We start from the raw sequence: 27,782 nt of genomic DNA, 5'->3' as shown, positions 1-27,782 counted from the left end.
TTCCTTAACATCCTTGCAGCTGCTGGCCTCAGTTTCCTTCTCCTTAAAATGAGTTGGAGAGGAAAATGGCAAAGCATTCCAGTATCTCTGCCGAGAATATCCCAAATGGGGCCACAAAGAGTCACACACAGCTGAACAGCAGCGAGAAGGTGAACCCGGGTTGGGGAGACAGGAGGTAGATGTGATTTAGCCTGTCTCAGAGGGAGGAGGGGGAGACCCTCTGGCATGAAGGAAAGGAGTGCAGGGCTTGTTGTAGGCTTGTTTGCTTTGGCCCAGGGCTGTGTTTGTGGCTGGAAAGTGGGGTGTTCATCTAGGAGCCCCAAACTTTGTGGGTAAAAGAGTGAATTCTGAGTTTAGTTAAGAGCTTAAGATAGAATCTTTTTATTTTTCTAATTATTTATTTAATTAATTGTTTATTTTAGGTAGTTGGAGTTAAGTGACTTGCCCAGGGTCTCACAGCTAGTAAGTGTCAAGTGTTTGGTCTGAAGCCAGATTTGAACTCAGGTCCTCCTGACTTCAGGGCCGGTGCTCTATCCACTGCGCCACCTAGCTGCCTCTAGAATCTTTTTAAACACTAATTTGTGCACCAGAAAGGGTGCCCAGAACAGACAGTCCTATGGTTCTGTGGTTCTTTAATTCTCTGAGTAGGGAGGCATGGTCATTAACTTTCTGGAACTGTCTCAGGGCACTGACTTGGACGGCTTCCTTTTCTCTCTCTCTCTTCAGTGTCTAGCACCTCAAACAGCACCTCTTGGTGGTCTGAAAACCCATGGCCAGTGCAGCTTCCCTTGAATACATTTGTGTGGCTGCCTCTTTTAAAATCATTGAGTGGTCTACTTTATTAAGTTTAATTAAGTTGATGGGCAGGTTGATGGATAAATCCTGGCAAAATGACCGTTCTCAGAGTGATTTCTTGTTGAAAATGGTCCTCCCATTCTAACTGACAGAGCAAAGTGCTAAGAACAGTAATAGTTACCTCACTGATCTGGAACTTGTCCATCTAGAAACTTCGCTGCCTTAGAAGGAAGCCTTGAGCCCCAGGAAGTGCTTGGAGAAGCCTTCTGAGGAGCAGAATGGACTTTGCCAAGGGCAGGGCCATCGAAGGCAGTTCACTCACTAGAGGGGTTTCTTGACTCTGAGCTGGTTTATTCTGGACTTACATGCAGTTTTAACAGTCAGTCTGATTGACTTCTGTCTCCCTCTCCGCACATATTTCATAGTCTTTTTTTCCTTCTTTTTTTTATATGAGGCAGTTGGGGTTAAGTGACTTGTCCAGGGTCACTCAGCTAGTGCACATCATGTGTCTTGAGGTCAGATTCGAACTCCAGTCCTCCTGACTCTAGGGCCAGTACTCTGTGCACTGCACCATCTAGCTGCCCCCGCATTTCATAGTCTTTCCCTTAACATACTCTGTCTACTTTCCAGCCAAACTGACCTGTCCCCTGTTCTCTGACCCCAGTATTGCATCTCCTGCCTGCCTGTCTTTGAACAGGCTGTCCCTCCTGCCTGTTCAGCCAGGACTCCTCAGTGCTTGCTGCCTGCCTGCAGGAGGGGCAGAGCTGGTACAAGAGCCTCCTTCCAGAAGGTGCCCACAGAGCTGGATTCTCTTTGGGGAGGACTGAAGCTGCAGATGTGGAGTTCCCCTCCCCCTGGCTCCTCCGAATGCCCCCAAAAATATCCCAGTGGGTGACAGGGGGCCTCTTACAGATCCAGAATCTTGTTTTCTCCCACCAGCTCTGCCTCTCCAGAGGGTCTCACGGTATTCCTGATAGCTTCTCTCTACTGGTTCTGAATGTGCTCTCTCCATCCCTGGTCCCCTAGGCTTTTCCATATCCTTAGCTTCCTATAGGCACAGTGCAGTGGCCACCTCTGATGGAGAGGCTTTCAGCATCCTGTAGCAATCAGGCGCTCTTCCTCCTCAAATGATCTTGTGTGTCTGTATGTGTGTATATACATACATGAACATGTGTGCACATAGCTACATACACCATTTTCTCCTCAGATTATCTTGTTTGTACATTTATGTTTATATATAGGTGTGTGCATGTGAATACACACGTGAACACATGCACACACCATTTCCTCCTCAAGTTATGTGTGTATGTATGTATATGTATGTATATGCAAATGAATACACAGCACAGTTTCCACCCTGAATTTTCATGTATGTGTATGTATACACACATGAACACACACACATCATGCCCTCGGATTGTCTTATGTATATATGTGTTATGTATACACACATGAGCACACACACACACAAACATGCACACCATTTCTTCCTCAAATTATCTTGTGTATCTAAGTATGTATGTATGTGTATACACATGAACATACATACACACAATTTCCTCCTCGGGTATTTTTGTGTGTCTCTGTGTACATACACATGTGTATACACATGAACACACAGCACACTGCTTCCTCCTCGAATTTTCATGTATGTGTATATGCACACACATGAACACATACACATGCCATTTCCTCCTTAGGTTATTTTGTATATATGTGTGTGTGTCTATATGTGCGTATACATACATATGAACACATCATTTCCTCCTCAGATTTTCATGCATGTGTGTATGTGTACACACATGCACACATGCACACCATTTCCTCCTCTGATTATCTTATGTGTATAATTGTGTATATATATGTATACACACATGAACACAATGTTTCCTCAGGTTATTTTGCATGTGTCTTTCTGTGTGTATATACGTGTGCGCACATGAATACACAGCACAGTTTCCTCCTCGAATATACACACATGAACACACATGCATACACAGTTTACTCTTCAGGTTATTTGTGTGTGTCTTTCTGTATGTATACCTATGTGTGTACACGTGAACAGTTTCTTCCTTGAATTTTCTTGCACGCATGTATATGCACACACGGCATGCACGCACACACACACGTGTACATGCGCCATTTCCATGATGAATTTATTCCACAGCAGAATGTCAGTTTCTTGAGAGCAAGGATGCTTTTTCCTTTTTTTATGTGTGTGATTGACAGGGAGAGGTGGCGACTGCCTGTGTACGTGCTGGGGGTTCCAGACAGTCCTGGAGAAGCTAATGTAGCAGTAGCAGCCTCCACCCGGCCGTAGGTTGTGCTCAGGTCTACCCCACAGCAGAGTTGTTGACGAGCCCCTTGCCAGGAAGGACTGGGGGGTGTGTGTACCTATTTGTGCACTGTGAGGTTTGGCCACTAGGTGGCATCACAGTCACATCTCCTGCCCACTAGGTTGGTCAGAGGATGGCCAGAGGGCGTGTTTGGCTGGCTTCCCATCACCTCAGGCCACCAGAATGTTCTCCCTCGCAGGCTCTTGGGCCGCTTCCCCTCCATGCTCCCTGCACTCCGAAGGAGGTGCCCTCAGAATCGTGCCCCGTCTCTGGCTCTCTGACACCTTCATGTCAGATCCAAGCTCCCATTCGGCTAGTCCTGCAGACGCCTCCCTCCAGCATTAGCACACCTTGCTTATCTGGTTCTGAGGCTGCAGCACATTAGAAATGGGCAGTCTGTGGTGGGCTGCTATAGATTGGCATGTAGATAGCAACTTGGATAGCCCGGAAGAAAAGTGAAAAGACATTTTTAAAATCCTCAAAGTATTGTGATCCAGGGGCATCCTGTATTCATCTGCTGTCTAGCTCACCACTTATTCAGCGTTTATTAGGTTCCTGCTGTGTGTCCAGCACTGCAGGAAAGGCAAAACCCCCCAGCTCCTTGTTGCCTTCAGGGAAGTTTTATTTTCCTGGGCAACAGTGTACATATAAGATGTAGGCCTCGGAAATGGAAGGATGGGGGTGAGCGTGCCAGGAGGCTGCAAGACATCATTTGGTGCAGCCCATTCCCGTTATGAAAGGACAACTGGGCTCCCACCCCGGCCCCGGCCCCAGGCCCCAGGCCCACAGGGCTCAGCTGGAGTAGGGCCAGAGCTGGGCCCAGCCGGAACCCCCCTCCGCCTGCAGTAACGAGAGTACCAGGAAGGCTGGGTGGTGGGCTGCCTGCCTGCTTGGGTGCTGAGGATCCAGCATTGTCTGCAAAGGCTGCCCTGGCGCGGGGGCGCCTGGGAGCAGAGCATGTGCAGACCCCTGGCTGCTCCTCTGGCCGCTTGGGTTCAGGGGTGTTGAGAGTTTCCTTTGTTACCCCAGCGTTGCCATGGGGAGGTTCTGTTTGTTTATTTCCGCAGGGCACAGAAGGGGGATCTCAGGAAGGGTTTGCCTCTGCTGGCCCGCGCTGCGCAGCAGGAATTCTGGAGGCCCACTGGGCTTCTCCCCGAAGTGCTCCGTTGTGTGTGTGCTCTTCTGGTCACAGCTTTGCCTGGCCCCCGTGTCCAGGGTCCTGTGTTCTCCCCAGACACCGAGCAGTGCCTGGAGGCCCCGGGTGTGCAGCCTGGCTGCCTTCGTCTTCCTCTGATCAACAGCCTCCTGTGGAAGTCTAAAGAGAAGAAAGAGAAGAGATAGGAGCCCCAAGGGAGCGATGGCGAGATGGGGGGATCTCAGATGCCCAAACAGCTCTGGAATTTTTACTCTCGGTTGTTTGCCCTTTGGAAAGTAGAAGTATTTTGTTAATGCCTTGGGTCGTTTCATCAGGATTTTTCTGTTGAGCCTCCCCACCCTCTCCCCATCCCATTGCACTCTTGTGACAAAAACCAAAACCCAAAGACAGAACCATGGGATTCTGTGCCCTGGTCCTGGGCAGTGTTTACAGCCTTCTGCTCCCGGAGGCCCTGCCCTCCTGCTGGGGGGAGGGGCTGACTTCCTAGCGCTCTTTTCTCATTTATCTTGGCATCCTTGTGTGCGTTGTTTTCTTGATTCTGCTTACTTTGCCCTACATCAGTTCAGACAAACTCATCCCATGTTGCACTGACTTTACACAGTTGTCATTTCTAACTGTACCCTAATATTCCATTCTATTCTGTACTGTGGGTTGGTTTTTTAAAAAGCCCGTTCCCCAATTGATGGAGAGCCACATTATTTCCAGCTCTTTGCCACCATAAAGAATGCTACTGTGAATGTTTTGGTTGGACCTTGGCTTCTGCCTTTCGTTTCCTCTTTAACAGAAGGCAATACTCCTTGGACATCTTCTTACATGTTTAGAATGAACATTTTCATTACGGTTTGTCGTGTCTGATTTACCTTCTGTTTGCAAAAGGCTTTTCCTCAAAATGAGATGGTCTTGGTCTGTAGGTACCCATGTGATACTCCTCTGTTGAAGAAATAAAACCCAGCCTGGGAGTTTAGAACAAACCTGGGTTGATAGGACCCACCCAGTGGCATTAGTGCCAAAGATCACGATGGCAGCGTGCTCTGAGTGTCTTCCAGACAGCCTCATGCCGGTCTCTTCGAAAGATGCCATCAGTTCCCGTGGGTGTCACTGGTCACGCGTTCCTCTGTAGGGCTCCCTCAGGCGCCGCAGACCCAACCTGTCCACAGCTGAACTCTGGCCCTATCTCCCCCAAGGCTGCCTAGGTTCCTGGCCCCCCAGACTCCTAATTCCAGGTGTGTTCTAAGCTTTGCCTCTCCCTCCCCTCCTCCAGGCAGTTCCACCATCACATAGTGTCCCTCAGGTCTGTCCCCTTGCCAGCACAACACGAGGGCAGACGGGCCTTTGTCAGGTGCCTCTTCTCTGGTCAAGCATCGTCGCCTTCTCATTTGTCTTCTCTTCATTCTGTCTCCTCTCCGGTCCCTCTCCCTCACAGCTGCCAAGGCTTGTCTGCCTCAGGTACAGACAGGTCTGCTCGGAAACCTTCTGAGGCTCCCCATTCTGTGGCCTCCTTCCCTCGGCGTTGGGCCCCCGTATTCTGGGCTCCTGCCTGTCCTTCCAGACTTGAGCCATACCCCTCCTCTTCACAGCCAGGGTTTGAACAGAGGTTAGCCAGGGGAGACTAATTGTTACTTGAGCTTGATATTCTATCTCTTCATTTCATGCATTTGCACAAAACGGCTCAATGTCTCTGGGCCTGGAAGGCCGCCTTCTCCTTCCCTCCTTGTGGGATCCTTCTCTTTCTTTAAGTCTCAGCACAACCCTCCCTTCTGCCTCCCAGCAGAATGTGAGCACCCTTCAGTCTGCGTCATGCTGTCTCCGGTCCCTTGTGGTCTGTCTTCCATTCTCGAAGAGGACCATGACATCAGCGAGAGGATGTTGTGACTTGCAGTTGACTTTTGTTTGAGTGAGGGAGGGCCTCACCTTCTCCTCCACAGCCATTTGGGTCCGGTGGCCAGATAGTCATCAGGACTACTAGAGATGGCCCAGGATGCGATGGGAGACCCCGGCCCTTTTCAGCTAAGGTCTTTTCAGGTTCTCACTTTGAATGAGGCAACACCCACATGCCATGCAGAAGGTCTATTGAGTCAGACTTTGCATTGGTAGCAGTGTTCTGATCCCCTGAGATGCCTCTGCTCCCCTTCCTGGCCTCTTCCTGCCCTTTGGGGTTACAGCTTGCCTTCTTGGAGGCTGCTTCCCACAGAGCCACAGTGCCTGACGGAGTCTGAAGATTTTGAACCCGTGACGCTTTGCTTGAGTATTTAGCCCGTGTGCTCACTGGGGCCATGGAAGGAGTTTATCTGGGGCTTCATACGTGAAGGGAGCACCTTCTGCTGACGTGCGTGGCAGCTCCTTGGCCACTCATCCTGTGGTGTGTTTTGGGATGCGGACGGTGCTGGGCAGATGAAACAGGGACCTGCCTGGCTCAGCCCGTGCAGGGCAGAGGCAGGGCTGGAATCCCCCTCGCTTTGTTCCCTTGACTCACTGGCCCTCCTTAGGTAGGCACCCCCTCCAGGGGCTTTCTGATTGGTTCATTCATGTTAGTCTTGGGTCCCCACAAGAATATAGGCTTGACTGTAGTTTATGCATCTTTTAGGATCCTGGATTCTTGGAGCTAAAGGACCCAGGCAGTCGCCGTTTTACCAATGAGATATATGAAATCATGTTGAAAACTGTCGACAGCGGGGAAGTCGGACTTACTATAAGATTGTCTAATTCTAAACTCACCTTGTTAATTTGGCAACATAAAAATATTCTGTATACTTTGGACATAAAATGATCACATTAGGTATATAAATTTTAAAGTACTATTTACTTGTACATGGATTTACTTTTATAATTTTAAATTTTGAGGTAGAAGGAAAAAACGTCTAGTGTTGCTCCACTATTTTTCTCTTTTGGACCTTTTTTCTCTGCTGGATCCTCTAAACTCCAGGAAGGGTCACTGAACTCTAGAAGTTGGCAGGTAGAGCTTGAAGGGGAGGGAGCATTTGGTTAGGCAAGAGGGAGATCCGGAGGGTGTGTGTAGCCAAGTCCTTTTAAGAATTTTGGGAGGTTTGATCCAGCAATAGCTCTTCTAGGGCTATATCCCAAAGAGATCAGACAAATGGGAAAAGGACCCACATGTACAAAAATATTCATAGCAGCTCTTTTTGTGGTGGCAAAGAATTGGAAATTGAGAGGATGCCCATTCATTGGGGAATGGCTGAGCAAGTTGTGGTATATGAATGTAATGGAATACTATTGTTCTATAAGAAATGATGAACATGCTGACTTTAGAAAAACCTGGGAAGACTTATATGGTCTGATGCTGAGTGAAGTGAGCAGAACCCAGAGGACTTTGTATACAGTAGCAGCCACGTTATGCAATGACTAAGAATGTTAAACTGAACCCTTCTCAGCATTACGAGGATCTAAGACATCTCCAGAGGCCTTGGGATGGAAAATGCTGTCCACATCCAAAGAAAGAACTATGGAAGTCGAATCGCTCTCACTTATTTTTACCTTAAGTTGAATTTTGTTTCATCTTTCTGATGGTTCCTCCTATTGGTTTTAATTTTTACTTACAACTTCACTAATGTGAAAATATGTTTAATGGGTATGTAAATGTAAAGCCTATGTCAGATCGTGCGCTGTCTTGGGGAGGGGGGGGGAAGGGAGAAAAAATTTTCAACTCAAAAGCATATGGAAGAAAAAAATTTTTTAAAAAATAAAATAAAATAAAAATCATTAAAAAAAAAAAGAATTTTGGGAGGCTTTCCCGGCCTTGACTCCCCCGAGGTCGGACTGGCTGTCCCCGCTGCCGTACTCGCTGTTTCTGCAGCGCTAGGCCGCGACCACCGGACAGGACCCAAGTAAAGCCCAGACCGCCGAGGCGTGCTACATGGCAGCCTGCCTCCTGGCCGTCCTCGGTGGCAACGATCCCCCCAACTCCAAGGACCTGAAAAAAGATCTGGGACAGAATCGGCATCGAGACAGACGAGGAGCGGCGGAAGAAGGTCATCAGCGAGCTGAGCAGCAAGAGCATAGAAGATGTGATCGCCCAGGGGAGCAGCGAGCTGGCCTCCGTGCCTGCTGGTGGCTCAGCCCCTGCTGCTGCAGAGGAGAAGAAGGAAGAGAAGAAAGAAGAGTCTGAGGAGTCTGATGATGACGTGGGCTTTGGTCTCTTTGACTGAGCACCCACCCTGATCCTAGAGCAAATCTTTTATTTAAGGAAAAAAAAAACAAAAAAAAGCCACCACACACCAAAAAAAGAAAGAATTTTGGGAAGACAGAGATGAACAAAAGAATGGGAAAGGGGAGACAACGGCACTGATTCCCAGCGAGCCCCAAAGTTGCTTTGGTTCCAGATCTGACTCCTGTCAGCCTGGGACGGAGGCAGTCCCCGGGAGACCTGAGGACAGGCCGCTGTTTCTCTGCCAACATTCTGGGCGGTGATGGTGGCAGGGCAGGATGCAGACTGGATTGGTTTTTCTATGGAAGTGGACTTTGAAGTGGGGGATTCTTTCCTTTCCTTCTTTCTATCTCAATCACGTACAGTTACCTCCAAGTACTCTAGTAGAGGGTCTGAAGAAGCTGCTGCTCTTTTTTCCTTGTTCAGTGTAGAACTATCAGAAGGGTATGTGGAGGAGGGGGTGTGTCTGGAACTATAGGAAATTGGTTTGGGCAGCGTCGGAGGTGCTCCCTGCCTCTGTTTTCTCCCCAGAGCAGGGCTGGTGGTGTTCTTGATCAGTTTTGTGCTCTGGGGAAGCCTAGGGAGCTCTTCTCAGAATCACGTTTTAAGGTAACCAATTCTACTGAAATACAGGGATCACAATATTAGTGACAACAGGGTTGGTGCCCCAGATTAAAGGTACCTCGACCACCTACGTGAGCCCCACACCTCGGAGACGATGGGTGATCTCCACCAAGCTGTTCCATTTGTCCTTCCTCCACCTTCTGTCAGTCTGGGGATTTGGGCCTAGGATTTTGAGAACAGTTGTGGCTGCCAGCAGATCTTAGAAAAGGAAGGACCATGGCTTGTCTTCAGATCTGATGTTAAGTGTGCTAAATGTTTCCACATAAAAGGTTTTTTAATTATTCTTAGAAGAATTGAGGTATTTTCTCCTGGATGAATACTCTATCTTGTTAGAGAAAATAGAATGATTTTAAGTAGAGGCTGGAAATTGAAGCTGCTGTCCAGAAGATACCAGGAGAGAGCCCCCAGACACAGGGAAGCCATTCGAAACCTAAGATGCTATTTCAGGGCTTCGTGCTTGGAGAGAGAACTACCTCCTTAGTCTGAGACGACCCAAGGGCCATCGCGCCATTGTTCAGGGTAGGGTGCAAAGCTGACTCCTGGCTTGGGAGTCAGCCCCTTCTTTGGCCCACACTTAGCGATGCTATGACCCATCATTGACAATCATTGACATCCCCTCTCCTTTCTCCCTCTCCTTCCCTCCCCACCTCCCCTTCCTCTCAGGGTTAGGGCATTTCTGTCTCTACATGTGATACCTGTCCCCTTTGCTCCCCTCACACAGATGCCATCCTTTGTCTGGTTGGGTTCCCTGCCTCCAGGCTTCCCTCCCCGTCCATCCTCCATCGAGCCGCCTGAGGGTGGCTGGTGAAGCACAAGTCTGACCATGTCACTTTCTTCTTCCTCCATAAATCTGTGTGTCCCTGTGGAGCTGGCATGGCTTCCTCAAGAACCACTGTTACCTTTCCTTTTCGGACAGTTACTGAACTGGTGGGTGAGGGGAATGAATTGGCTCACTCCCCTAGACTGGAGCAGAGCTTTTAGTACCATCTCTTGTTATTCTCATGGACAGGATGGACACAGGTTGACTCTGTCATTGCTCCCACAGAGATTTACAACTTAAGCTCAGTCACCACAAACTCATTTGTGTTACTTTGCAAAGAATCAGATCATGATGTTAGAAGGAGCCTTGGAAATCAGGCAGCCCAGCCTTTTGTTTTGACAGACAGGGAAACTGAGATCCCTGGAGGCCAGAGGTCAGATAGTGGCCACATCAGAACCACCCTGGGTCTGGGCTGACAGGCTAAGGCACCTGTCACTCTGGCACTCGGGCTTTCATGTTGTGCCAAAGGCCTTCCGGGGCAGTGGCAGGGGCTGTGTCTTGTCTTTGGCCTCTCCCAGAATGTCAAGGAAAGTGTTCCTTGCGCAAGCACCTATAAACGCTTGTTAAAGGAAGAAATGCTCATGGAAGTTTAACATTTTTCTTATAGGGGCTCTCTACCAGCTTTGGCCTTTGGAGCTTCAAATATAGAATTGTCCTGGTGCCTTATTGAGACATTTCTTGTCAGTTTTCTCTGAAGTGGTAAGTTGATTTTTCCATTGTTGATAAGTGATAAGTTGTGTGGGTTTTTTTTTAACTTTCCATTAAATAAACTTTAAGAGGCATGCCCCTGTTATCTTAAAACTGACAACGGCCTTTTGCTTTTGTCTCCTTACTCGTTTGGCTTGGCTTGGCTTGGCCCTGGGGACTCCCTGCTCCTGTGACGTGGGCTGTGCCAGGGAGCCACCAAAAGGTTAAATCCCTGGACCCATGTCACCAAGCCAGGCTGCCTCTCCTTATGAGATTAATGATCGTGAGAGGAGCAATGATTATCCTCCTCATCAAAGCTCCCTCTTATGGAGCTTTGGCAAAGTCCTTTCTTCACAGCCACCCTGTGACAGAGGAAGCACAAGAGGTAAGTGGGGCTAAGAAAGGTTGAGAGTTGCCCAGGGTCACCAGCATAGAAAAGTCACCTCAGGGGGCAGAGTTTGCCTTCAGAGTCCCTTTCTTCAGGCCCATCTGCGGCTCCTCCTCCTTGAGGCTTTCTCTGCCTTCCTCTCTGGAGGAGGATTTAGGAGTGTGGTGGAGTAGGATGGTCAGCCCCAGCTCGCCTTGACTTTCCCTCTTAGTGCTAGAGACAGTCAGTTTGGTGAGAAGCCGAGACCAGAGCCAGGAACCAGCAGGTGCTGTGTCCTGTGCACTGGACAGAGCTCTGCTTCCTTCCCATTCTCTCATTTGAGCCTCAGAACAGCCCTTGGGGGTCAGTAGACGTATCACGGATGAGGATGCTGGGGCTCGTTTTACAGGTGACAAAACAGAGACTCAGTCGTGTGTCCCGCCCAAGCCCATGAGCTGGTGAAGAGCAGGGTTGGGACCCAAATCCAGGTCTTCTGACCCCAGACTGAGTTCTGTCTCCTCAGTTCTCCCTCCCGGCCTTTCCTCTTTGTCAAGAAGCTGCTGCAAATTTCCAGGCACACAATTTGGGGCTGTAGTTTCAGGAAGGCTCCTTCCTCATAGGGTCAAGTCCAGTTTCCCCGACCTCTCTGAGGGGCAATGGGAGAAATTCAGAGGATGGAGAGGCTCCTTGGAGAAAGTAGTGCCACCCCGAGGGCTTGTAAGCGGGCTGGAGGGCTGGCAAGCTACACCCCTGCTGGCCCATGCAGGACTGCTGAAGTGGCACCATCTTCCTCACATGGATAGTAAGTGCTTGCTTTGGGCAGAGCGCGGCAGCGCTGGCAGAAGAGAACAGTGCCAAGCTTAGTAAGACACAGTTTGTGCCCTCATGGGGTTTACAGGGAGCTGTGGCACACAAATCCCTCTTCCATGTACACAGCAGTATAGAAGGGCCACAGAAGAGTGTAAAACCAGCCCCGGCTCAGTGCAAAGGGTGGGGCCGGTCAGCAGAAGGACATTCCTGATGTCACTGGACTAGGCTGACGACCTTGGGGTGTGCACCGGCCATTTTGTGAAGTGCTTCCTGTGCATGCTTATCTGGGATCCTGGGCAGCCGTTGCCAGTGTGTGGCTGAGAAAGGACACTTGACTTGCCCACAGTCCTGTAGCTAATGGGGGAAAGAGCTGGAATTCAGATCTGAATCCATTCATTTTTCTGCTATACCACAGCTTCCAGAATTACCGGACAAAATGTTTGTGCCTAGAGTCTTCTCCTGGTTTTGTCTGCGCCTTCAGATGCTCGCATTGCTGTGTGTGCACCGGTCCGTGGAAGCATTGGCCGCAGCCATGCCCACTTGATCAGGCTGTCTAACATTCCGGTGTTTGGCCTTTACTTGCATTGGCATGGAGGGATGCCTCGGTGTTGGACCAGTCAAATGATCGGCTGCTCAACGAGCTTTGATTGTAGCATTTTGATAAGAAAAAAATCAAAACTAAGGCAAGTATTCCTGATTGAGTCATGGCCTGCCTTCATGGCGCATCACACTGAAGATCCGGACAGAAGAGTCCCCGGTACTGTGGCTGTGTCAGTAAAAGTCCTGGCAGGTTGAAATGGACAGAGGTTGAGCCCTACACAGTGGGACTGCAAGAATCTAAACAAGGCTTTAATTTACTGAGAAAGTTCTCTGTGTCTTTAAACTTGCTTTTAGGAATGGGGACTATTTAAAATATCATCAGTGGACTTTTTCTCAGACAGGCTACTGGGGATGCATGTCTCTGTATTTAGCTGGCCTCCGCTTTGGAAAACAAGCAGCCTGTTGCCAGGATTATGCACAGATTTCTAATTGGAGAAAAGCAATTTTGAAAAGCTTCGACATGCAGGAAAAAAGCTCCAGAAGCCTGTTTCTGTATTCTGTATTCAGGGAGCCAGCTTACCAAGATAGCTCTCCTCGATGCAAACCTGCAGCCCTGGAAGGCTCTGCGAAGCACAAGGCTGCTCTTCTCTGTCTGCTTCTGAGACCACGAGTCAGCGTCCTCCATGGAGTTGGTAACCGGTGACCCAGAGGAAAAGACAAAGCGGCTCTCAGCCTTGGCTGGCCCCCCTTTATTTCTACTAGAGTTACCAGGAGTAGAAACCAAAGAAAGAGGGGACTGAGAGCCACCCAGTGTTTAGACCATCTCTCAGTGTGAACTTAGATCTGGGCACACACAGTAGGCAAGCCTGGTCTACTGACCTGTGATCTAGTAGGAGGTGGATTGGTGCAGTCGGGACATTCTTGGCATAAATGAGCTGGGACCAGGTGACAGGAGGAGATGGAAAAAGATGCCCCCAGGCTAGAGGCAGAGGAGAATTCCTGGTACATCCCAAGGCAACGAGAAACTGGATTTTGTGGGATGCTTCTTCATCTCATGGAGCCATGTACACTAGAAGTCTCTGCAGAAAGAGCCCCTTTGAAAATAATTCTAGCATCTATATCATCTTCCTTTGTGTAGAATGAAGAGAGACACAGAGAGAGAGAGAGAAATGCCGTGAAGAGTTTGATAAGACCCTGCAAATTAAACCAACGTGAAGGTGGAGGTAAGGGAGGTCCAGAGAAAGTAGGCTGGAAAACGTGACACAAGAGCAATGAATCTGAGAGTTCCGAGACGTGTAGACTAGCCCTAAGCCTCAGCCCCGTCCGCCATGACGTCTGCCTCTGGTCCAAGAATCGGAAGGCAGGCAAGTCCCTGGGGATGCAAGCCTGGGCAAGATCACCAAATGAAATTCTGTCGTAACCCATAAGGAAGAGACTCATTAGGGTAAAGCTCAAAATTTACACAGAGGTACAAGAAAGACTAAGGATGAGAAAAAGTTTGGGGATGCAATGAAAGCAGGTCCGCCTTGACCTATATGAACAAATTCTTGGTTCCAAAAAGTGGGAATGAATGAAGGAAAGGACCTTGATGCTGATTTTAATTTCGCAGACCTGGAATGCTTTCATCCCTGACCTTTGCCTGCCCCTCTCCCCCCACAGTGTCTGCCTCCCCAAAATTACTTTGTTGTTTGGTATGCATTTCTATAAACTTGTCCATGAATGTGCTATCAAAGGTCTGGTCACTTTTCACTTATGGAAAGAAAGTGTTTCATTTTTATCTTTGTATTTCTGCCCCCGGGGCCCAGTGCCTGGTGTCCAGGAAGATTTCAGTAAGTGCTGTTTGATTGAGGAGGAGGGATTTCCTACAGGGACTGAGGCCATCTGGGCCGTTTCACTGATGGTGCTGAGCCCCACAACCTGGCCTAGCCTCCTCAGTGAGATCCAGCATCACGCTAAAGACTTTGGCCCAACTATGTGGGAGATCAAGAGGCCGAAGAATGATGTTGTGCAGACCATGACGGGCTGTTGCATGGTCAATCTGTAGCCCACATGTGTGTGCAGGAAATGTCTTGGACAGATACTTTTACTTTAGGTAGCTAATGTTTAGGTGAACAGACTTACAGGTAGTATTGATCACGTATTACATTTTATGGGGATAAAAAATTAAATACCTATTAATATTAAAGTTAATAAAATCTAAAGGAGTAAACATTACATTTGTGCAATTCAGTTATTAAAGAGATCACAAAAAACATTTTGATACACTGTATGTAAGTTAATAAAGAGCCACAAGCACTTCTCATTGTGTTCTCAAAAGCTCATTCTCCATTTTGCAGAAGAGGAGCCGGCACTTCTAAGAAGACCACATAGTTAGTCAGCAGCATAGCGGGGTGCCAACTCGGGCTTCCTGGCTGCAGGTTGATTGGGTTTTCCATTATACCATCAATGTCAGAAGGACATGAGAGAAATAATTCTTTCTCTCTTACGTTAATAACCAGTTATTGAATTAGGACCTGGGTTTTTCCCCTTGTCTATTCCCTCATTCAGAAATCAGCCCCTGTAGGTTACTCAGGCAGCCTTTGAAGTGCAGGGCTGATAATGAGATGGAAAATTTAGATCTGATTGAAAGGCAAAGAAGTTCTAGTTTAGGCGAATCAGCAGGTTTCCCCCTGCTGTATTTGAGTCTGGGTTGAAGTGGATTCCCCATTCTGTCTAGATTATCCTAGACAGGGTGGTATAGGTTAATGGATAAGTCTCTCTTATTGAGCCTGAGTGATCAGTCATATCTCCTAGACCTTCATTAGAACAAGCCCACCTTCATTCTCTCGTTATTTGTTAACCAATCAGAGTTGATTTCCACCCTCAGGAACACCCACTCTTCCCAAGGCATGTAAACATTGAGTAGGTTCCCTGAGGGGTCCTTGGTTAAGGAGAGACAACCAAATGACCATCCTTTTATTAATTATTCACTAGCATAATTAATAAAATGATTAATTACCCAGAAACCATGTCTCTTGAACTTTGTACACGACATAGACAGAGCTAAAAGTGACCTCCCTGCCTGGAGGAACCAGATGTTTTGCCCAGTGTGAGATGGTAGCAGCCTCAGGAGACAAGAGGAATCAGGTCAGACAGATGTCGCGACGCTCAAATCGGCAGCGCTGAACTCCCGATTTGGGCCAGCTCCGAGGAGGTGGGGGTCAGCAATGGTAGCCACTCTGGTGTTTGTGTGTTTCCAGTGGAGTCTATTTGATCATGCCTCTGGAAGGGTCATCAGTAATGCAGAAGAGGAAACAGGACCTGTCCTTAACCTGCTGACCACGCCCAGGGCTGTTCTGGGTGCTCTTTTCCTCACTCTATGGTCCTTTCCCCAGGGTTCAATTATCATCTTTGTGTAGAGGCCTCCCAGAGTACATATCTGTCCCTAATCTGTCTTCTGAACTACAATTCCAAATGAACTTCTTCCAGATGAACAGCTGACTGCCTCTTGGACATCTCCCTCTGATGCATAGGCACCTCAGGCTAGCATTTCCAAAACAGAATTCATTGTACCTCTCCCCAGCCCTCCCTGCCCTCCAGCTGCGCAGCTTCTTTACCACCTTCCTTCCCAAATCGACAGCCTTAGAGTCAGATATCCCCCATATCCCATCAGTTGCCATACTGTTAACTCTGCTTTCACAGTGTCTCCCTTGCCATCCGTCCCCTTCTCTCCACTTCTCCAGCCTCTAGCCTGATTTGGACTCTTAACCTCCGGTCTGGCCTCTAGTCCCATCCCTCCCATCTGCTACACGATGGTTAAAGTGACACCAACAACCCAAATACGACCGTGTCAGCCCATCATTAAAACATTCAGGGTCCCATGTTGCCTTTAGAATGAAATACAAAACTCTCAGCTTGGTGGTTAAAATTCCCCACTGTGGCTCTCACCCACCTTTCTAGGCCCATTCCCCATTTCTGCACACGTGGCTCCATTCGGATTAACCTCTTCAAGTGTCCCCTGTACATCCTAGAACCTTTGACTAAGTGGTTCTCCCATGTCTGGAAGACAGCCCCTCCTCACCTGTACCTTGTAGGACCTCGAGCATCCTTCAGAGCACAGCAGAGGTGCCAGCACCTGCAGGAAGCCTTTCCTTGGGTGCCTCTTGAGTTATTAACACTCTCTTGGGTTTCCCTGTGTCCGAGCTGTATCCCTTTCAGCTCCTCGAGGTCCAGGGCTGTTACGTTGCCATCTCTGTCTCTCTCACCAACAGTGTGCCGTGTTCAGTAGGGGCTTAGTAAATGCTCATTTAGTGGCATCGAAGTGCTTTTCCAGTAACGGTAGTAGTACCAGGCCATGCGCAGACTTTCACGGAGGATCCTTTTCCTCAGGGCATCGGCCAGGGAGGTGGCCAGCTGTAGCTCGGAGAGCAGTGGACAGCTGTGACTCACCTTAGCTCCAGTGGCACCCTGCTCCAACTGGTCATGGCCTCAGCAAACCCACAGCACAAACTGACTTGTGTCTCCAACTGAAACTACTGGTCGGCCTGAATCTGAGGCATTGTGTTTTTGCATTTCCTTAGGTGCCAGTTAGTAAGTACTCTGTCTCAGCATGGGTCAGAACTTACTGCTGGCTGGCGCTCCTTAAAGACCAGAAAGTGAGATTGTGTACTGGGTATTTACTGAAGGCTTGTTGAATTGAAATGGAATTCTTTTTACCTTTGCAGATTCACCATTAAATGATTAATAGAGTATATTTTACAGACTTGCATTTCCAGTACTTTTAACGCTATTAAGGACACTAGCTCAGTGCCAGGATAGCATTTGGTGCTGACAGACTGGTATCTGAGGGCTTGGTGTCAGTTGGTTGGGGGTTTTCAGTTGCCTTGGGTTGTTACAGGTGTAGAATTCACTGGACTTGTCTGGGGTCACACAGCTAGTTGTCCAAGATTGCCTTCCTGGCTCTAACCCCAATGCTTTTTCCAAAGGACTGAAGCCCACAAGGATACTTTGTTACATAGCAAAGCTTGGTCACAGGAGGCCCTTCCTCAAGGCTTGGTGGTGGGGCCACCAGAGCCCTGGCAGCTATGGAGAGGCATTCACTTTACTGTCGGTGCCCATGGGTACCCTCGGGGGAGGGCTAAAGGAAGGAGACACTGGGTGTGGGCGTTAGCTCAGGTGTGCCCATCTCCCTCAGGGTGGCCTTTTCAGAGGGGTTGCTGGGGTCAGCTCTGCCCTGATAACAATGGCTCAGTGCCGTTGGCTCAGAACAGAAAGAATTCCTCTGTAAGGCCTTCTCCAACACCTGCGGCCAAATGTTCCTCTTCTGCAATGAGGCTTGCTCTTTCTACTTGCAGAGGACTGTGAAGACTCACAAATGGCAGAACGTGTATATGTGTGTGTGTGTGTGTGGTGTGTGTGTGTGTGTGTGTGTGTGTGTGAGTGTCTGTGTAGGGAGCAGGCTTCCCTCTTAAGTTTTAAGTTATAATAGAAAATTCAGTTTCCATTTTATTGGAGGCAGCTGGGTGGTACAATGGATAGACCACTAGGCTTGGAGTGAGGAAGGCCTGAGTTCAAAACCAGCCTCAAACCCTTACTAGCTGAGTGACCTTGGGCAAGTCGCTTCACCTATGTTTGCCTCCATTTCATCAGCTCTAAAATGGGTATAATAATAGCACCTTCTCATAGGGTTGTTTGAAAGCTCAAATGAGATATTGTAAAGTGATCAGCACGGTGCCTGGCACCGTGCAAGTATTGTTATTATCGTGCATAGATACTTTAATGAAGAGTTTAGGGTCACCTATAGCAGAGTCTAGTTTCTAGGTAAGAACAGAGTGCTTTGAATTTAAAATACTCACATTCTTCTTCCTTTAAAGTTGACTTGATTTCCCCCGTTAGCGTTCTGGTGGCCAAGGAGCTGTTGGTGAGGATTATTTTCTTTTGCTTTTCAGCTTTTTCACAGATTTTTCTTTGCTGACTTTTGTGGCTGATTGTAAGGAGACAACATGTTGTTGCCAAGAAATTGACTTTTTAAAAACGCATAGGGTTCGCCTTCGAGGCAGCCCCCCAGTTGTGACCGCAGAGGATCCAGACTCTTTGGGAACAGAATTGAGAAGGGGGATAGTTAGAGCATCGGCTGCTTAGCTAAATATTGCCCGCATTTTTCATTAGTTATTTAGAATAGAGTGGATATGTTTTAACTGTCAGTTTTGAATTTAAAAGTTTATTTCCCCCACTTTTTCTCATGACCTAAAAGAAAGTTTCAGTCTTGGTTTATGAGAAACAAAATTGTAGCATTTCAGATAGTAGATCACATCTATTTTTTGAGAACATAATTAATTGATACTGTTTGATTGTCCTAGAAGTTTCATTCATACCTATGAGTTTTTGTAGTTTTTGTTGAAAAATTTACTGTTCCTCTGTCCAAAGTTTTATTTACCCCTCTTTCATTTCCAGCGTCACCCCATTGCAATTCTGAGTTTCTGAACTCATTCCATTGATTGGCTGATTGAATGAAAATAGGAATCAAGGAAGCATTATTATTATTATTATTATTATTATTATTGTTATTGTTATTATCTCAGCCACCATTGTTTTTGTGAATAAAGATTATAAACCTTCCTAAACCAAGGCAGATGCTTCTGGTGTCAATGCTGTGCTAATTAGCCAGATCGTAAAGGATTAGGATTCATATTCTTTAGTAAAAGTAGAGAGAATGATAATAGCCTTGTGACTGAGCTATGATTAGTTTCCTTTAATGAAATATATTTTTATATGTAATAATTTATGTATAATTTAAACATATATTTATAAGTAGTTAATGTATAATATGTATTATGTATATTATATATATTTATATCTAATGAAATAAAATTGTTTTAAGCAGGCTCCATTTTATCACTCAACAGTAGTTAGATATCCATTAATTTATTCATTCATTCCTTAAAAATTATGTTTTCCTTTTCAGCTGGCTTACTTCAGGGGGACAGAATGAACAAATGTTCCAAACTGGCTTCTGACCATCGTGGTGGAACCGAAGGTCAGAGGGAGCCAAGGCCGAACTCGGCTGCCCTCCAACAAGACATCGAGATGAGCAGTGGATCAAGTGGAAATGAAACTAATGAGAATGACTTCAGTGGGCAGGAGTCTCTTGGCAATGACTCTGACGAAAATGGGAAAGATTGCGCCATGTTGGTGGAGTCCTCCGAGAGCCACAAGAGGTCTGGTTCTTGGTTTCAGGGCCCTTCTCAGGCCCTAAGCCCCAGGTGGCAGCAGGAGGAGAGGGCCCGTTCCCTGTCCTCCTCCCCAAACACCATGACCCCATTTCCACCAGGTGTTGGAGCCCAGAGTCACACCTGTCTCCCGCCATCCCTAGCTTTGCCGGATGCCCCATCTGCTCTGACCTTTAGACCCACTGCCCCCTTCCCATGGCCATTGCTAACACAGGCCACATGGGCCGTGACCACATGCCCACCCTGTTGCAGACTCTAAAGGACCACTTTGGTTTTCTCTTTACCGTAAAGATAAACACTCCCTTGTGTCTTATTTCCCCAGATAGGATGGGAGTTTCCTGTCTAGCTTTTCAGTTTGTAGCTCAGTGCTTAATAAATGCTTTTCCATTCCGTTGAAGATCAGATAGTTCATTCAGCTCACTTTACAAAGAAGGGGACTGAGGCCCAGAAACTAAGTGGCTGACCTGAAGTCCACCCCCACCCTTACTAATCACTGACTGTCTGAGGGTATTCCTCTGATTGAGTTGTTAGCTTGTTTGGGGAGGGGGAAGTATGGGGGAATGCATATGATTTGTTTTGAATTTGGAATTCCTGTTTCCTGTCTCAGCAGTTCAAATGCTTTTAGCCTGATGATTGTCAACTCTGGCCACAACCCATCCACCAGTGGATGCAGGTAAATCTAATTATTCAGATATTCTCAGCTTGGATCTTTAAAGTATGTAGAAGTAACGGTAGTCATTTCTGTGCATTCTGACCTAGCAGCCTGGCGGGATGGGGGGGCTTCTCTCCACAGTGGCTTCTGCTGGGGGGTTTCCTAGGGAGCCAGCCACCACAGGGAACTGTTCTTTTTTCTTGGCTAGGCAATGGGGTTAAGTGACTTGCCCAGGGTCATACAGCTAGTAAGTGTTTATGTGTCTGAGGCAGGATTTGAACTCAAGTCCTCCTGAATCCAGGGCCGGTGCTGTATCCACTGCGCCACCTACCTGCCCCAGGGAGCTGTTCTCTCGGAACATGTTCTAGATGTGGCCCCTTCCTCTTGACCTCTGCCCGGCAGCTGGTTCTGCTGTGTCCGTTGGAGGCCTCCGGCCACTTTGTGTAGTTGGCTGGGTCTTGTTTTTCATTCCATTGCGGCTTCACACCTTTATAACCCCCCAGACAAGAGCAGATTCTTAATCTGTAGTGGCGGGGGACCTTACTCCTCTCTCGCTGCCTCCTCCTCCTTCCTCCCTTGTCCTTGGAATTTCCAAATGCCACCCTTTTGGAGAGGTTCTTCCCAGCTGATCCACTTGAATTGAACAGCAGTCAGAAAGCCCCCTAGCAGAGGCAGCTAGGTGGCGCAGTGGATAGAGCTTTGGCCTTGGAGTCAGGAGGACATGAGTTCAAATTCAGCCTGAGACACTTGACACTTACTAGCTGTGTGATCCTAGGCAAATCACTTAACCCCAATTGCCTCACTAGAAAGCAAAAAAAAAAAAAAAAGCCCCTGGCTTCCCCAGGGCTGCAGCAAAACATCCATAGGGGTGGCTTCCCACAGAGTCTTTGTGGGGTGGGTTCCACAATACCTGAGCCTGGAAAACTTGCTGAAGAGAAGGGGAAACAAAGCCCAGTGGGAGAGTATCCATTGCTGTCTGGGCTCAGTGGTTCACAGACCTTCTCTGACGGCCTCTTTCTGTCATGTTCGTAGCAGTGAACAGTCAGCCAGAGCCAAGACTCAGAAGGAATTGATCAAAACGTTGAAGGAACTGAAAGGCCACCTGCCTCCAGACAGGAGAGGCAAAGGCAAGCCCAGCATGTTGGCGACCTTGAAGTACGCCCTTCGCAGCATTAAGCAGATCAAAGGTATTTACATCCTTGCGGGGGGGGTGGTGTGTGTGTGTGTGTGTGTGTGCGCGCGCGCGCATATGGGGGGGGGGCGCCTCCTGGGCAGGGGGAATATCTGCAGAATGAGAGTTGGGATGTCTTTCTAAAACAAAAATGAAGGGATCTTCAGGGTGAGGCAATCTCAGGTGAGTGACTTTTAGGTTAATGGTAAGAAAACAATCAGACAACAAGATTTCTTTTAGAAACACACACAGACTGTAGCCTCTGTCCCCTCCCCTGAGCCTTCAGGAGTCTGTAGTGCTAAGAAGGGGAATTGGTGCTCAGAATGATGTCCCTGAGGAAGTGCAAGTCACCCGCAGTGACTGAGGAAAGGTACATTTGCCTTCAGCGTTTTACGCTCATCTCATTCGTATGGTGGAGTGTTCTCAGGTCAGACCTTTCCTTGCTGCCCACCTCCCAGGGCTGGAGGAGGGGGCTGGGCACGGGGGTGAGTGCAGAGTGATTTGTGAACCTCATGGGACCAAAGCAGTGTGCTGGCGTCTACTCAGCGCTGGTTTTCTACGTAGACATTGTAGAGTTTCGGCAGCAAGGCATGGAACCAAGTTTCAGAATGTGTCCAGGGGAGACGAGCTGACACGATCGCTAGTGAGCAAGGAAGGCTGGGGCCGCGGGAGCAGAGGAAGGCTGTGCCGGGAAGGGTCCCTGGCTGCAGTCACCCCAACATCTCCGCTCCTGGTCTGTGGTGGTTGGAAACACTTCTCTGAAACCAGCTCCGAGCGGGTCGGCGCCTGTGATCCCATCTCGCGCAGCTGTGTCGCTGGTGCGCCTTTGAAATCATCCTGAGTCTGGAGTCCAGGAATTCTATAACCATGGGAAGTAATGAAATCCTTCCCATTCCTCAGTAAAGCTTCACTTTCCTCTGTGCTTGGAAGTACACATTTAGCCTGAGAAGCGGCCGATCCAGGTCCCTTAGGAAGGAAGGTCTCCCTGAGTGCCTGGTGGAGAGGGAAGGCAGTGCTGGCTTTGCACGGCCCGTGGGCTGCCCTCCTGGCTGGCCAGCAGGCGTCAAAACCGGGCCAGCTCCAGATGGCACAGCAGGGGCCTGGCAGTTGGGACATTCAAAAATGTTCTACTTTTCAACTTTTTTGAAGGAGAATTTTGAAGGAGGATTTTAGAAAAACAGCAAAAGAGAAAACATTCCCTATAGACTCTTCTGTTGGCTTCTCTGGCTTCCGGGTTGTTCTTGATCTGCCCTTGGCCAGGACAGTCCACATCCCCGGGGGCTCTCTCTCTCTCCTCTTCAGAATGTCGTGCTCCCCTAACACCTAATGCTTCATGACATTTTCCAGTGAGGGTCTGTCATGTTCTGAAAAATAATAAACCTTTTCCTTTCAGCTAATGAAGAGTATTATCAGCTCTTAATGACCAGTGAAAACCAGGCAGCCGATCTGGATGTGCCTTCTTACACGGTCGAGGAAATGGAGGCTCTGACATCAGAATACATCAGGAAGAACGTAGTGAGTGTCACTTAACGATGGGACAGGACGGGACGCTTGTTTCATGTCTGCGTTCTATTTGACTTGGGGGATTTGACGGTCCCCCGAGCCCAGCCTGTTTTCCATAGGACAGTGATAAATTTGGGAAAGTTAAGACTTTGTCCAGTTTGACTTCAAGCTTTTACCCAAATGAAAATGAAAAGCATGGGTCAGAGCCCCTCAGAGCCTCATTGTGGTGGAGAGGTGCACATGGATTCCACCTCTGGCAGGTCCCCGCGTGCTGGAAAGCCTCCGAGTGAGAAAGTCTGTCCCCAGAGGACCAGAGGAGCTCCTCCCGGGGGTGGGGGGTGGGGGGTGGTGCCATGGGATAATCTCTTGGCCAGAGCATCTCATGAAGACAGGGAGAGGGCTGTGGTCCTGTTCTCAGGGGAGTGCCTACTGGGTAAATGGCAGGTCCTGAAAGTATCACGGACAGAAGGTATCCCTGAGGGAGTCATCAGCACAGAGTAAGCCAGCTTACTCTAGAGGAAGGGAAGTGACTTGCTGCGTGCGGGTCATCAAGCAGCTCAGGATAGCTCCAGTTATTGGGGTCTTACTGGGGCGTCTTTGCCCCTTTGCTGGCACTAACCATGGCCCTAATGGCTGGAACATCAGTTGATGAAGCGGCACTTTTTGGCTGTTGTCCCTAATTTTTAGTGTACCGTCACAGGCTCTAGAGCAGCGAGGGGCCTTAGAAGCCGTCTGGTCAACTGAGGCCCAGGGATCTCAGCTCGCATAGAGTGGAACTGGGCTTTGAACCTGTGTTCTCTGGCCCGAGACGCCGTGTCCTCCCAAACTCCATGTTTGTTTTAACATGGCATCACTTCATCCCTGCTGTATGAAACGTTCACGATGATGCTTTAAAAGGCTGCTGGAGGTGAGACCTCTGAAAGCCCTCATAGGGGCCGGTGCCAGAGCAAGGCCACTGTCCTGCTTGATGCCCTGGACCAGCACGGCCCCGACCGCCACACGCGGAGGGCCAGCGGCTCGGCTGCACCAGACCACGGTTCTGAGATGCAATCGGCCAGTTCCTGGCTCTTCTGAATGCAGCGCTGTGCTCGTGTCCTTTCTTTCTAGGATATGTTTGCTATGGCTGTTTCCTTGGTTACCGGGAAGATAGTGTACGTCTCTGACCAGGCTGCATCCATTCTTCCCTGTAAGAAGGACACATTTCACGACTCCAAGTTTGTGGAGTTCCTGGCGCCCCATGACGTGAGCGTGTTCCACAGCTCCACGGCCCCATCCCGGCTCCCGGCCTGGCGTGTTTGCCGCAGAGCCGGTAAGTCTGGGGTCTCATCACGGCCATAGCCCATCGCCGGGGAGTTGGCCTCAGTTGCTCCTGCAGACCTCCGCTGTGCCTGCCCTGAGCAGGAGGCCAGTAGTCCAGTGACCCCTTAGACAGCCCGGTCAGGGGTCACAGGGGAGATGGACTGCCGGCACAGGTCACTCCTCTAACAGAAATGATGTGGGAGGATTGGTGCTGTAAGGAGGAAAAAGCCGAGATCCTACCTTAGACAGCAAGTGTTATGGCCCAGGGGTGCTGGGGGTGGGGGGCAGGCAGGCATGGGGACGGCCTGTACCTTAGTACAGATGACCTGGGCTACAGTGGGATGAAAGCAAGGCGCTCCCCAAAAATGTGGGGAGGGAGAGGCATGGAAGCATGGGGTAGGATGGCGATTGGGGAACCCTTTGTGGGGGACACCACGGGGGAGCGAGGCCTGAAGGTTCACTGATGAGGGTCTGGGCCACAAATCTGGGGGAGGACAGAATGGGAGACGGGAAGAGAGAACGGCTCTCGGCCCCGGCCCCACAGACTTGGCTGTGGAGGGGAAGGATGAATGAATAGCATTTATGAAGCACTCTCTATGTGCTGAGCTGGGTGCTGATATGCTGAAGATGCAGAGCAAAGCGAGACAGGCCCTGCCCACAGGGAGCTCACAGTCTGATTAGGGAGGACCCCAAATTGGGGAGGGGTCTGACATGGAATCTGGAGGGATTCTGAGTTCCCTTTGATCTTTGGTGTCTGGCCAGGAGGGGAAAGAGGCAGGAGGCTTTGGTAGAAAGGTTGGGGGCGGGGGAGAGGAAGATGAAGAGGAACCCTGGAAAGCCCAACTGGGGGAGATCTGGACAGACTGTGGAGGGCCTCGAATGCCACACTGAGGAGTTGGGAGTCACAGAGGGCCTCACTCACCGACTCTCCCCATGAACGAATTGCGTGTTTTTAGCAATACTTGACTTTGCCTCTTAATCCAGTCATTGGACTGTCAGCTGGCGGGTCAGAGCTCCCTTTGACAGAAGGTGACCAGAGAGAAGTTAAGGTTGTCTTGGGTGACTTTGACTAAGAAAAGTAAGCTGGGGGTGGGGAGAGGGAAGAGATAGACAGACAGAGTCTTTCATTCTAGGAGAAAACAAGCTGCACGAGTCCGCGAGAACAGGGTTCGAGGGCGTCAGGAATCAGTCCGTTTAGGCTTGTAGCCAGGGCCCTGAGAAGTCAGCGGGGATGGAGTTCAGGTACAAGCTGGTGGTAGGGCGGCAGATGTGGGCTGCCTCCTTTCTTAGCTTCAGTTTTGAGCTCGCATGCAGCCTGGGATTCAGATTTCAGAATGTCGCTTCTCTCCTTCTCAGAAACCTTCCCTGGCTCCCCATTTCCTAAGGGAAAATATTTAAATCCCTCTGGCATTCAAGGCTCCCTGCTCCCCAGCACACAATTTTCTGAGGCTGTGCTGTGTGACTCTTTTATAAATGTTTGTTTACTCCTGGGATATGGAGGCAGGAGCTGTATGGCCCTATCACTATTGCCTCCAGGATAAAATGCACACTCCTTAGCCTGGCATTCAAGGCCTTCTACCATCTAGAGCCAGCCTAGCTTTGCCGAGCTTGTTTCCTGATCCTCTCTTTTACGTACTCGATCCAGGCTGGCATAGCCAGCCTCCTAGCACTCTACTGAATCGGACCTGCCATCTCCCACCCCGTGTAAGCCCCTTGTCTTCAGGTTCCTAGTTTGGGCATCCCCTTATCTGGGAATCCTTCCTAGGTGCGCAGGCTTTCAGGGCTTCCCCCTTCCCAGATTGTCTTGTACTGAATTATCTGTATACAGACACGACCCCAGGAGAACCTAAACATTGGCACCCCCAGGGCCTCACCCGGCACATATGTGGAGAGTGGTGCTGTCTGTAGGCTACTGCCACTCCAGTGCCAGCATCGGAGATGGCCCAGCCCTGCTGGCAGCCAGTCTGTCAAAAGGGACAGCCCAGAGCAAGCTGCCCCTGAGCCCCCAAGGATAATCCCGTGCCTAGCAGGGCCTGATGAGCAGAAGGCTCAGGGTGGCAGGGCTTCCTGAGGGAGTATCTCCTCATCCCACTGAAAAGTACCCTTTTAACTGCCAGCCAAGACTGTGTTGCTATCTAACTCATGACTGGGTATGAGCTGAAGGGAGCCTGGGGCCTCGGCCTGTCTCTGAGGAGTGAAGGTAAGCCCTGCTTGGCTCCTGGAACACCCCTTAGAACAGCCTGAGGGCTTTGGGGCAGAGGGATGCATGAGAAGCTCATTCCCTCACTGCCAATACAGGCTTAGAACACAGGAGCTGGAACATGTAACAGTGGAGGAAAACTGAGGCCCAGAGGGAAGCAATTGGAGTTTAGGCCCCCAGGGAGTTAGAGGGGAGGCCTGAATTCCAGCTGGAGGCCTCATGGTCCCTCCTGCAGGGCTCTGTTGTGGGCTGTTGGCTTGCTGCCTGGCACGCCTCTGTCCTCTGTATATCCCGCGTTATTGGACAGTGGTCATCGCCTAAGGGAAAACGCCAGGGCCGTGATGGAAGCTCTGTAAGCATGATCAGGACAGCAGTGGGTCCGGCATCCGGGGGGCCTTTCCTCCACGCAGGCCTGTATTCCAGGCATCTTTACCCCATGTTACCAGGGGATAGGCAGCACAACTAGCCAGTGTTAGGCCTGAGGCTGGGAGAGAATGTAAGAGGTGACTAGTGAATGTCTAAAAATGTTTGTGGGAAAACCCAGGAGCGTCGGTCTGTACATCTGTCACGACCGTCCGCCTTTCTCAGGAGGCGACGGGAAGCCAAGGAGCACCTTTTCCAGACGTTCTGGTCAGACAGAAGGCCTCAGTGGGACACTCGGCCAGTGGACACTTTGCGAGGCCACATGTAGGGAATCTTTTGATTTTTAGACACACCCAGGAGAAGAGTGTAAACCTAGCCTTTCTATTGTACTAGTCAGCAAAAACTGCTTTTCAAACCCAGATTCTTCATTTGTTTTTAAGTAAGCGTGTGACTTAAGAAATTTGTTTTTAATATTTGTAGATTCTTGCACCCAGGATTACGTGGAAGAGAAATCTTTCTTCTGTCGTATCAGGTAAGATTCAATGTCGTTCCTAGACCAAAAAGATGAAAACAAAAGAGCAGGTATTTGTTATACAGACTTAACAGAGAACGTGACGCAGTCAAGGGTTAGAGCGGGCAGAGAACCTGCGGCCTTGAAGCTGCGTGTGGCCTTCTGGATCCTTAAGGACGGCTTTTTGACTGAGTCCCAGTCTCCCTTAAGGATCTAGAAGGCCACATGTGGCCTCAGAGCCTCAGGTTCCCCACACCTGGGTTAGGAGAGAGCATTCTTTATTTCCCAGTTCTTCTCAGGAACCAGCTGGTTCTGAAAGTGCCCCCAAATACGGAATCCACTGTGACATCCAAACGAATGTGGCCGCAGAATTCTTTGGGGTTTAAAATAAGGGACAGATGATTTTTAAATGGTGCTCTGGACTGGGGAGGGGTGGGACAGAACCAAGGGAAATTTACCTCTGAGAAGGAAAGGCCTTGGGACCCCGGGGAGGCCTATGCTTCTGTCCAAGGCCTCAGGCAGCTCCTCGTACATGTGCCGATGAATGTCCCAGAGGTGGTCAGGTGCATCAGCGGAGG

General features: G+C 49.3%; 1 protein-coding gene and 1 pseudogene across 1 annotated transcript in view; both read left to right on the top strand.

The window, feature by feature from the left end:
* Positions 1-27,782, top strand: part of PER2 (period circadian regulator 2) — a 55,186-nt gene that overhangs the window by 1,768 nt on the left and 25,636 nt on the right. The window contains 7 exon segments of the mRNA XM_020972132.2: positions 10,501-10,592; positions 19,241-19,493; positions 20,116-20,178; positions 21,190-21,344; positions 22,722-22,843; positions 23,939-24,140; positions 27,174-27,225. Coding sequence (XP_020827791.1) covers positions 19,264-19,493; positions 20,116-20,178; positions 21,190-21,344; positions 22,722-22,843; positions 23,939-24,140; positions 27,174-27,225 — 824 coding nt within the window. The 5' untranslated portion in view covers positions 10,501-10,592; positions 19,241-19,263.
* Positions 7,957-10,493, top strand: LOC144457461 (large ribosomal subunit protein P2 pseudogene; annotated as a pseudogene).

The sequence above is a fragment of the Phascolarctos cinereus genome, unplaced genomic scaffold (genome assembly GCF_003287225.1).
Source record: "Phascolarctos cinereus isolate Bilbo 61053 unplaced genomic scaffold, phaCin_HiC Scaffold_5;HRSCAF=322, whole genome shotgun sequence".
In the NCBI taxonomy this organism is placed as follows: Eukaryota; Metazoa; Chordata; class Mammalia; order Diprotodontia; family Phascolarctidae; genus Phascolarctos; species Phascolarctos cinereus.
This window is presented reverse-complemented; position numbering and strand designations above follow the sequence as displayed.